At 43.3% G+C, this 12,282-nt stretch overlaps 1 protein-coding gene across 1 annotated transcript; it reads right to left on the bottom strand.

The window, feature by feature from the left end:
- Nucleotides 1–214: 214 nt before the first annotated feature.
- Nucleotides 215–1,166, bottom strand: LOC119923194 (olfactory receptor 14A16-like). Its single transcript, XM_038742698.1, is given in 2 exon segments — nt 215–740; nt 742–1,166. Coding segments are annotated over 2 exon segments (951 nt in total).
- Nucleotides 1,167–12,282: the final 11,116 nt, after the last annotated feature.

The following is a 12,282-nucleotide window of genomic DNA, read 5'->3' as shown; positions in this document are numbered from 1 at the left end:
TGATCCCCGTGTAGGACAGGGCCTGTGCCCAAACCGGTTCACTTGTATCAGTCCTAGATATTCGTCCAGGGTCTGGTGCATAGGAAATGCTGAACAGATTCCATCATTAATTTGTAATTTTCTTGGGACCAGAGGTCTTGCATCATTGGTTCATTTTGAAGGAGGGGAGGGTGCTGAAGTGAAGATCTGGGATGGAGTGAATAGGAAACATATGTCAGGAGTGAAATAATGTTTTACTCCCAGTTAATATTCTTGAGCTCAATAACTTCCCCAGAGCATCCTTCATGTCCTTGTTCCTCAAGCTGTAGATAATGGGGTTCATGGCAGGAGGTAACACCATGTAGAACAATGAGAGCAACAGATCCAGAAAAGAGGGCGAATCTGATATCGGTTTCAAATAGGCAAAGCTTCCAGTTGAAGTGAAAAAAGTCACAACAATGAGATGGGGCAGGCAAGTGGAGAAGGCTTTGGATCGACCTTCTGCAGATGGTATCCTCAGCACTGTGGAGAAGATGTGAATGTAGGAGATGATGATGGACACAAAACAGAGAAAGGAAAGGTTTAAGTTGAAGATGGTGACACCCATTTCTCTAATGATTGCCTTAGGATGAGAAATCCTCAGGAGCTGGGGAATGTCACAGAAAAACTGGGGAATCACGTTGGACCCACTGAAGGGTTCGGAGAAGCTAGCAGCTGTGTGCATCAGTCCAAAGAAGCCCCCACTGAGCCATGAAGCAGCCCATGTGCAAACAGGCCCCTCTGTTCACGATAATCTCATAGTGTAGAGGGTAGCAAATAGCAACATAACGGTCGTAACTCATTGCAGTGAGGGTGGCCAGCTCAGTAAAGGCAAAAGACACCAAGAAAAACACCTGTAAAACACATCCCAGGAAAGAGATGAAGTTTCTGTGCATCAGGTTGTTGAAGATGGCTTTAGGGACGGTGACAGAAATGTAGCATATATCTACAAAGGACAAGTTCTTCAGAAAAAGGTACATGGGGGCATGAAGACATGGATGAAAAGTAGCAATGGCAATGATGAGAATATTCCCCATCAGAGCTGCCAGGTATATCAGTAAGAACAGAACAGCAATCCAGATTTGTAGCTTTTGGTCACTAGAAAATCCCATAAGTAGGAATTCGGTCAGTATGGTGTAATTGGCCATTGCTTTATTGGAGTTCCAAGCCAAAACGTATCAACCGTAATAACACATTGACATGAAACAGAAACATTGCACATTATGAAAGCGGCAAAAACAAGTGAAGATAGACAAAAATTAAGACAAGAAAGAAAAGAGTGCAATTCTATTTATGAAACTCAGAAAAGTAAAAAGAGAAAATCACCCTATAAATATATAGGACACAAATACATTAGAAAAGAAATGTGACCTAGATTATAAAGCACGGGTCTGGCAGTCAGAGCACCTAGATTTTAATCCCGGCTCCACCCTGTCTGCTATGTAACCTTGGGTAAATCACATAACTTTTCTGTGTCTCAGTTACCTCATCTGAAAAATGGGGAGTAAGACTATGAGCCCCTTGTGGGACCTGGACTGAGTCCAACCTGATTAGCTTGTATCTATCCCAGTGTTCAGTGCCTGGCACACAGTAAGCCCTTAACAAATACCAATATATATGTAAATAAAATTCAACTGGAGATGACTATGTGAGCCCCATGTGAGATAGGGACTCTGTCTGATCTTATTATCTTGACCTCGGAGCCAAAGGACCTGGGGTCTAATTCCAGCTCTCCCAATTGACTGCTCTGTGACCTTGGTCAAGTTACTTTACTTCACTGTACCTCAGTTTCCTCATTTGTAAAATGTGGATTAAATAACTGTCTCTCTCCTAATTAGGCTATGAGCCCCATGAGGGGAAGGGACTTTGTTGAATCTGATACACTTTGATACCCAGTATATAGAACAGTGCTTGACACACAATAAGTTCTTAACAAATACCATAATAAAAATTATCATCTACTCCACCATTTAATACAGTGCTTGGTGCATAGTAAATGCTTACCAAATATTATTATCATTACTATTATTGTTATTAGCAACATCATTATCATCATTATTTGAAGGTTATTTTCCCTAAGTAAAAAACAAAATTAGTACTGTGCTAACCACCAACCTAGGATGTATATAAGAGATATAGCCTAGCAATAATAGAATGAGAAAGATTCCAAATGTACTCAAATCCCCAGGGCCTGATGAACTGCTTTTTGTTTTGAGTTCAAGTCACTTTCACATTTGAGTGAAGATGAAGGAATAACAACATAGCTGATATCTCGAAAAAGAGGACAGTTTTGTCTGGATAGAAAATGATATAACTGGGGACAGCATATTAAAGAATCAATGTGTGTCACATTGCTAGGAAGGTGATGTTATTACATTTTCCTAAAATGTTGAACTCAGCATGTCTCCCTATTGCTCAGAAACCTCCACTGGTTGCCCCTTCCTCTCTGTATCAAACAGAAAATTCAGTTCATTGGTTTTAAAGCACTTAATTAACCCTCTCCCTCCTATTTATCCACTCGTCTTACACATTATCCAGCTCACCACCTTTATTCTTCTGAAGATAACCTACTCAGTATTCTTTGTTCTTATCCTTTCTTGCTTACACCATCTTACCTGATTGGACCTTCTTCCTCCTTCATACTTAACAGACCACTCTATTCCCCATCTTCAAAGTTCTCTAGAGATCACATCTCCTCCAGAAGACTTCTATGATAAGTTGAACTGCCATCATCACTGCACTTGGTTTCTCTACTTACACCCCCCAAATTATCTCCTTGATCCTATGCAATCTGGCTTTCATCCCCTCCACTCCATGGAAATGGCCCTTTCTAAGGTCACCAGTGACCCCCTTCTTGCCACATATAATGGTCTCTACTACACCTAAACATCCTCAAACTTTATGCTGACTTCGATACTGTGGACCAAACCCTTCTGGAAATATTCGTGCACCTTGGTTTTACTGACACAGTCCTCTTCTACTTCTCGTATCTCTCTGGTCCTTCCTCAGTCGTTTCTCAAGCTCCTTCTCTGCCTCCCTTGAGGTATCTCAAGGTTCAGTTCTGGGTCCCCTTCTATTTTCCATCTACACCCCCTCTCTTGGAAATCTCACTCACTCCCATGGCTTCAACTACCATTTCTATCAAATTCATCCAGCCTGGACCCTTCTCTTTTTCTGCAGTCTCAAATTTCTTCCTGCCTTCAGGGTATCTCTACTTGGATATCCTACCGATGTTTCATGCCTTAACATGCCTAAAACAGAAATCCTCATTTTCCCACCCAAAACCTGCCCTCTCGTGACTTTTCTAACACCACCATCCTCCCTGTCTCACTAGTCCGTGACCTTGGCGCTATCCTTGACTCATCCAATGTTTGTCCATCCACCTCCATATCAAATAGAAACTCTTTACCATTGGTTTTAAGGCACTCAATCAGCTCCCTCCCTCCAACCTTACCTTACTAATCTCATGCTGCAAGCCAAACCACACACTCCACTCCTTTCACACCTAGCTACTCTGTCTACTTCAGTCTCATCTCTCCCACCACTGAAACTTTGTACATGCTCTCCCTCAGGCCTGGAACTCTCTGCCTCTTCAAAACTGACATTTCACCACTCTTTCCAACTTCAAACTCTCCTAAAATCAGAGCTCCTCAAAGATACCTTCCCAGTCTAGCCTCTTTAGACCAATCAGCTCTCCTCTCTACATTGACTGTGCACTCAGCTGTGTACTTCTTAAGCATTCTGAGTTGTCAGAGTGAGTTGTCAGCCCCTGGAGGGAGGAGGAGGAGGGAGGTGGAAAGTGGCAGCATGAAGTAGGGTGGCCTAATAGATAGAACACAGACCTGGGAATCAGAGGGATCTGGGTTCTAATCCCAGCTCCACCACTTGGTTGCTGTGTGATCTTGGGCAAGTCACTTTCATTCTCTACGCCTCAGTTACCTCATCTTTAAAATGGGGATAAAGACTGTGAGCCCTACATGGGACAGGGACTGTGTCCAACATGATTACCTTGTATCTACCCCAGCGTTTAGAACAGTATCTGGCACATAGTAAGCACTTAGCTTAAGAAGCTGCATGGCTCAGTGGAAAGAGCCCGGGCTTTGGAGTCAGAGGTCATGGGTTCAAATTCCGGCTCTGCCAATTGTCAGCTGTGTGACTTCGGGCAAGTCACTTAACTTCTCTGTGCCTGTTACCTCATCTGTAAAATGGGGATTAAGACTGTGAGCCCCCCGTGGGACAACGTGATCACCTTTTAACCTCCCTAGCGCTTAGAACAGAGCTTTGCATATAGTAAGCGCTTAGTAAATGCGGTCATTATTATTATTAAGTACCACTAAAAAAGTGGGGATAGAAATAGAGAGAATAAGAGAAAGTGAGGGGGAGAGAGAGAGAGAGTGAGAGAGAGAGAGAGAGCGAGAGAGAGAGAGAGGAGAGGGTAATAAGGGCATGTGAGAATTTGGTCTTATCTCATTTTGCTCATAATATCAGCTTGATGTCTTCTGTTACCAGTTGCTCATCTCTCCAGTGAGTACATTATCAGAGAAGCAGCGTGGCTCAGTGGAAAAAGCATGGACTTGGGAGTCAGAGGTCATGGGTACTAATTCCAGCTCCACCACTTAGCTGTATGACTTTGGGCAAGTCACTTAATTTTTCTGTGCCTCAGTGATCTCATCTGTAAAATGGGGATTAAGACTGTGATACCATGTGGGACAACCTGATTACCGAACAGTGCTTGGCACATAGTAAGTGCTTAACAAATGCCATCATCATCTCATCATCACTCTGATATTCATCCCAGATGCACAATAATTATGTAAATATTCTTATATTCATTTATTTTCCCTACCCCTAATCTATTTTAATGTCTATGTCCCTTGTAGATTGTGAGATCCTTGAGGGCAGGGATCATGTCCTCCAACTCTGTTGTATCGTTCTTTCCCAAGTACTTAATACAATGCTGCACACAGTGGTTACTCAATAAATTCCACGAATATCTGGGCTGGTCAACCTGGGGAAATAGTCACCCTGAAGAATTACATACCACACTTTTGTTGGGCCAACAACAGCACTGTCCTCACACCCATGTCCTGCCTCGGGCCTGGAATGCCCTCCTTCTTCATATCTGAAAGACAATTACTATCCCCACCTTCAAAACCTTATTAAAGGTATATCTCCTCCAAGAGACCTTCCCTGATTTAAACCCTCCTTTCCTCTTCTTCCACTCCCTTCAGCATTGTCCTGATTTGCTCCCTTTATGCATCCTCTATCCCAGCCCCACAACACCTATGTACATACCTGTAATTTATTTAAATTAATAGCTGTTTCCTCCTCAAGGCTGTATGATCATTGTGGGCAGGGAATATGTCTAACAACCCTGATCTATTGTTATATTGTACTATCTCAAGCCACTTAGTACAGTGCTCTGCAGGCATCAAGTGCTCAGTAAATAAAATTGATTGACTGTTTCAGGAAAAAGAGACAAGGAGCATGGCTGAGTGGTAAGGGCATAGGCCTGGGAGTTAGAATATCTGGGTTCTAATCCAAGCTCCACAACTTGTCTGCTGTGTGACCATGGGCAAGTCCCTTAACTTCTTGGTGCCTCAGTTACCTCACCTGTTAAATGGGGATTATGATTGTGAGTCCTATGTGGGACATGAACTCTACTCCACATAATTATCTTGTATCTACTCCAGCACTTAGTACAGGGTCTAGAACATAAACAAACACTTAACAAATACCATTTTTTTTAAAAAAAGGCAATCTTGTGTCCAGATCTCAGACTTTGCACTGCTATAAACTTCCCACCAGTTGGTTTTGTCTTGGCGACCTGTCAATCAATAATATTTATTTACCATATTCTGTGTTCAGTGTTGGACTAAGTAATAATAATTGTAGTATTTTTAGCACTTACTATATGTCAAGCATTGCATATGTATAAAATAATCCCTGTAGAATGTAAGATCATTATGGGCAGGGAATGTGTTTGCTAATTCTGTTGTATTGAACTCTCCCAACTGCTTAGTACAGTGCTATGCACACAGTAAGTGCTCAACAAATACCATTAATTGATTTATTGATTGATAATCATGTTGGACACAGTCCCTATCCCATATTGGACTAACAATCTAGGTAGGAGAGGGAAATAGGTACAGCAAACATATTTTACAGATGAGGAAACTGAAGCACAGAGAGGTTGTATGACTACCCACTTAATACAGTGCTCTGCTCATAGTAAGCCTCAATAAATACACTGATGTTATGAAGATAAGGCAAAATGATATATCTGCTTCTGCTCAGTATATTGAAACCATTTAACTACCTGATTTGACTGGAAAAGAAACTTCAATTAGAGCATCAGTGAGCAAACCATGGTGGGAACTTGAAGAAAAAATACTCTAAAAGCCCATATTTGTTCTTCTCTCACCCTGGACTGTAAGCTCCTTGTGGGCAGTGAATGTGTCTACTAAATATGTATTTTACATAACTTTGCAACTTTGTAAAATAGTATTTTACATAACTTTTAGTGCAGGGCTCTGCACCCAGTATGCACTCAATACATAACATTGCAGAGAAATGATGATGATACCTGAATTCACACAGCAGGCACAGGGTGGAGACTGGATTGGAACCCAGGCCCTATGACTTCCAGGCCCTTACTATTTCCTCTAGGCCTGGCTACAAAGCGCTTGGAGGTGTTCAAAAGGATTACTTGACAAGATCGCTGCCTTCAAGGTGCTCAAAATACAGCAAAACAGGCACACACTAATACAAATGGAAGGCAGGAAGAAGAGCTTGTACATGAATTAATGCTTAATAGTATATGCTTCCTCAAACTGTGATCCCCATGTGGGTCAGAGACTGTGTTCAACCTGATTATCTTGTTTCTATCCCAGTGCATAGTCCATTTTTTAGCACAGAGTAAAGGTTTAACAAATATTACAGTTAAATGTACGGGAGATTGTGAGTCCTTAAGTGATTAAGTGGCACAGAAATCCTGAAAGTGTCATTTGGGGAGAGTATAGACCAGGGAGATGATAAATTGATCAGATAAGGCCTCTTGGAAGAGATGTGATTTCAGAAGGGTTTTAAAGAAAGGGAAAGCAATGGCTTGTCAGATTGAAGGAGGAAGGAGTTCCAAGCAATTGGTGATTGACCAAGAGCTTGGCTGTGGGAGAAGTAATCATAAAGCAGAATAATAGGTTAGATTGAGAGGAACAAAGAATGTTAGATGAGGTGTAGTGGGAGAAGAAAGTGGATAAATAGAAGGGAGAGATGATGGAGTGCTTAAAACCAATGGCCAGGAATTATCTTTATGATGCAGATAGAAATGTAAAAACCACTGCAGGTTTCTGAGATGAGAGAAGGACAGAGAGACGTGCAGAATTACATTTTAGGAGAATGAACTGGGCAAGGGACAGAAATCTGGACTGGAAGAGGAGAGACACAGACAGGGAGACCAGTGAGGAGGCTGATGCAATAGTTAAACTGGGATATAAAAAGTACCTGAACCAACTCTGGAGACATTTGCTTTGTGAGGGAGAAGTGTATACTGGACGTGTTAGAGAAAAAAAAATAACAACAGGATTTAGTGACACATTGATTTGGGAGGTTGGAGGGGAAAGAGAGCAAGGAGTCAGGGAGACTGTAAGTTCTTTGTGGGCATGGATCTGATTCACAACTCGTTGCATTGTACTTTCCGAAAAGGTCAGTAGAGTGCTCTGCACAAAGTAAACACTCAATATATGGAATTGATTCATTAATAATACCAAGATTGTGGTCTCCAGTGATGAGGATGGTGGCTATTGCAGTTTTGGGAAAAGTTAGTTGAAGAAGTGGATTTTGAAGGAAAATCAGGAGTTACAATTAAAGTGTTTTGAGCTTGAGATGTCTGCTGAACATCCATGTAAAGATGGGCTAGAAGAGGAGGAAATGAAACATTGTATAGGTGTAGAGAAATCAGGCTAGTGAGATGATTTTGGAGTTATTCACAATGAGGAAATATATGAAGCTGTGATAATGGATTAGTTAGTTCTCCCAGCGAGTGATTGTGAAGTGAGAAGTAGTGGAGTAGCAGAACAGAATGCTGTCAAACACTCAAAGTTAGGAACTGGAAGGCAGTGAAAGAGCTAGTGAAAGAGGCTGAGAAGTTCCAGACATAGAGGTAAGAGGAAGACCATGAAAGAGCTGAAGTAGAACTGAGGTTAAATAAGGGTTTCCAGGAGAAGGGATCACAATGTCCCCATGGCTTGGAATTCCCAGGTGGCACAGGCCATGAAAGAGCATGAGTTAGGACAAGGACAGGGTTGGCTTTAGTTTGATGAGGATGGCTTCAGAACTTTGGAGTTTCGGGTCTGCTCAGCAAGGCTAGGGTAAGAACCGAGGTTTGCAGGACAAGGGGACAGTGTAAGAGGGGATGACAGGGGAAGTAACGAAAAGGATAAAAGGAAACATCTCACCCGAGCAACAGCTGGCTGTTCCAAATTCTTTCTGTGTGGCTGACCTATGGCAGTGAACTAAGTGTGTCCAGTCATCCCAAGCTCGTTCTGTGAAATTGGGTGAAGCAGAGGGTGGGAGTCTTCATCCATCATCAAACTATTTGTTGGAGGAAGAATCCATCCTGCTTAGCCTCAAGACCCTGAGACCCACCGTAGAGATGGGTCTGAACTCACCTAGCAGAGGCCCAGAGCAGCTGGCTGGCGTTGGGTCTGGTTTTGAGCAACTGGAGTTTCTATGCCTACCCAGAGTCCCAGGAAGCACTGTTCCAAGAAGGCCAGTGGAATCTGTGTATATGAACACAGGGTGGAAGATTCCCTTCTGCAACTGCATATTAAGAAAGCTCTGTCTTGCCAATACTTGGGAGAGGAGAAGAAAGGATTTGCAAGACACCATTTGTATGTTTGTGTCAGGATTTTCCCTTGCACCGAGCCTCTGGGAAATAAATGAAAATTGTCCTGAGGCTAAGGAATGGGATTGTTAGTATGCTATTGGTAGGGTTCTGTAATCTGTCTAGTAATGACACTGTGGAGAAATGCATAACAAGGAAAACAATGTTCACCCAAACTATGGTTGGGGAGGGTTAGTGCCATGATTCATTCCACCCTTCCCACCATAATTTGGTTTGTGTCACAACTGCCATTGTGTCAGGGCCCTTGAATTGTAAAATTTGGCCTTAATTATACTGTATGTCATGGTAAGAATGGTAAAAATTCACCACATGCATTACAGTGAATATAGTAATACTGAGGGTAACTATAATGATGATATTGACAAAGATGGTTACATTATCACCATTCATTCATTCATTCAATCATATTTATTAAGCACTTACTGTGTGCAGAACACTGTACTAAGTGCCTGGGAAGAACAATTCAGCAACATATTAAAACGGTCCCTACCCAACAACGGGCTCACAGTCTAGAAGGGGGAGACAGACAACAAAACAAAACATGCAGACAGGTGTCAAAATCGTCAGAACAAATAGAATTAAAGCTATATGCACATCATTAACAAAATAAATAGAATAGTAAATATGTACGAGTAAAAAAAATAGAGTCATAAGTCTGTACAAATATATATATACAAGTGCTGTGGGGAGGAGACTGAGCTAGGGCGGGTGCATGGGAAGGAGGAGAAGAGAAAGGGGGCTCAGTCTGGGAAGGCCTACTTGAGGAGGTGAGCTCTCAGCAGGGCTTTGAAGGGAGGAAAAGAGCTAGCTTGGTGGATGTGCTGAGGAAGGACATTCCAGGCCAGGGGAAGGACGTGGGCCGGGGGTTGATGGCGAGACAGGCGAGAACGAGGCACAGTGAGGAAGTTGGCGACAGAGAAGTGGAGGGTGTGGGCTTGGCTATAGAAGGAAAGAAGGGAGGTGAGATAGGAGGGGCCGAGGTCGTGGAAAGCCTTGAAGCCGAGAGTGAGGAGTTTTTGCTTGATTCGTAGGTTGACAGGCAGCCACTGGAGAATTTTGAGGATATTTTTGGGATTTTTGAGGAGTAACATGCCCAGAGCGTTCCTGTACAAAGATGATTCAGGCAGCAGAGTGAAGTATAGACTGAAGTGGGGAGAGACAGGAGGTTCGGAGATCCCATAGGAGGCTGATGCAGTAATCCAGTAGGTATAGGATGTGAGATTGAATGAGCAAGGTAGCGATTTGGATGGAGAGGAAAGGGCGGATCTTGGTGATGTTGTGGAGGTGAGATGTATGGGGAGAACAGAGCAGAGCAGAGTCGAGGTTTACACCAAAGTTGTGGGCTTGTGAGATGAGAAGGATGGTATTGCCTTCTATAGTGACAGAAATGTCAGGGAGAGGGCAAGATTTGGGAGGGAAGATGAGGAGTTCAGTCTTGGACATACTGAGTTTTAGATGGTGTGCAGACATCCAGATGGAGATGTCCTGAAGGCAGGAGGAGACACGAGCCAGGGGCAGAGATCTAGATTTGGGTGTCATCAGCGTAGAGATGATAGTTGAAGCCGTGGGAACGAATGAGTTCATCAAGGGAGTGAGTGTAGGTAGAAAACAGAAGGGGACCAAGAGCTGACCCTTGAGGAACCCCTATGGTGAGGGGATGGGAGGGGGAGGAGGAGCTCGCAAAGAAGACTGAGAATGAATGGCCAGAGAGGTAAGAGGAGAACCAGGAGAGGACGGATTCTGTGAAGCCAAGGTTGGATACCATGTTGAGGAGAAGGGTGTGGTCCACAGTGTCGAAGGCAGCTGAGAGGTCGAGGAGGATTAGGAGAGAGTAGGAGCCGTTGGGTTTGGCAAGAAGGAGGTCATTGGTGACTTTTGAGAGGGCAGTTTCGGTGGAGTGGAGGGGACAGAAGGCCAGATTGGAGGGGGTCAAGTTGAGAGTTGGCATTGAGGAATTTGAGGCAGCAGGTATAGATGACTCGTTATAGGAGTTTGGAAAGGAAGCGTAGGAAAGAGATAGGGTGAAAACTAGTTGGGGAGGTGGGGTCAAGAGAGGGTTTTTTTAGAATCGGGGAGACGTGGGCATGTTTGAAGGCAGAGGGGAAGGAACCAGTGGAGAGTGAGCGGTTGAAGATGGAAGTTAAGGAGGGGAGGTGGGAAGGGGCAAGAGATTTGATAAGATGAGCACCAGTCTCTGCTAGAAAAATCAAACAGCACCAGAAACTCACCATAACTTCTTCCGAGCTGGGAATGGATGAGTGAGATGAGTTCAAATACTTTTTCAAGCTCTGCTACTGTACCATATGACACTGGACCCAAGTTTCCACAGGCCTTTGTTTTTACCAACAAGGGATGAGCCATGACAAACCTTGGACAGATGCTTAGGTTTCACAGTTTGAGAGCTGTGGAAATCCCTGAGTTGAGGAAATCATCCTTCTACTCTCTCTCTCTGAGACACCAAAGGCTACAGAGGCCTGGACAGATCTGCCAGGCAGCAGAGCACGTCACCTTCACTTACCAAGGAACTCCAGGATGGCAAAGAGTTAGGACGGGAGAGGCAGGCCATGTGTATGGGGTTTTTAAGGCCTTTGAGGACATGAGCCATGCTCTACGGGACATGAGGAGGAACACTGATCAGACCCTGTGGACGCTAATGTCACAACAGCTCTCTCTGAGGGGATCAGGAAATAATGAGAAATGAAGATGATGTAAGCCCCACTGCTCTTTAGTACATAGGTTCCCTGAATCCCAGGAGCCTAAGCATTATGTGAACCCAACAAAGCAGCCATTCACCTAAACATTTTTTCCCAAGAACAAATACAGACCACGGGGAAGTATGGGTAAGTACAGCCTAAGAGTGTTCAATAGCTCGGAAACCATTCCTTCAGGTGTGACAAGAAAACTGCTCAGCATAGGCAAATGTATAGAGTGTTATTTGTTTAACTTTATTTCTTCACCTAGCAATAAATGCTACTGATTGAATTATTCATGACAGCTTGATAAATTGAGACTATTTTCTACTAAACATTTCTACCGCTGTTTATAAAAAACTATTACCAAAAAGTGTCTGTCTGTCTGTTTGTCTCCCCAGTTAGATTTCTAACTCCCTGGGGTCAGGTTATATATCTCATGCTTTTGTTTGTTAACCTGAATTCCCAGAAGACATTCCTCCATAACAAAACATGGAGTTTGTAATTCAGGCAAGCACGATTTTTGCTAAACAAATTCTAATGGCAGACTGCCCGTCCTGGGATGTAGCCTGGGCTTATATTTCTCCATCCTTATCGACTTTCATGCTCACTGCTCATTAACCGCTTCTTCAAATCCTATGTCAGTGCTTAGAAGAGTGCCAGCGCTCA

The sequence above is a fragment of the Tachyglossus aculeatus genome, unplaced genomic scaffold, assembly GCF_015852505.1.
Source record: "Tachyglossus aculeatus isolate mTacAcu1 unplaced genomic scaffold, mTacAcu1.pri scaffold_153_arrow_ctg1, whole genome shotgun sequence".
NCBI lineage: Eukaryota > Metazoa > Chordata > Mammalia > Monotremata > Tachyglossidae > Tachyglossus > Tachyglossus aculeatus.
The sequence above is the reverse complement of the archived record's forward strand: the minus strand, read 5'-3'. Positions and strand labels throughout refer to the sequence as shown.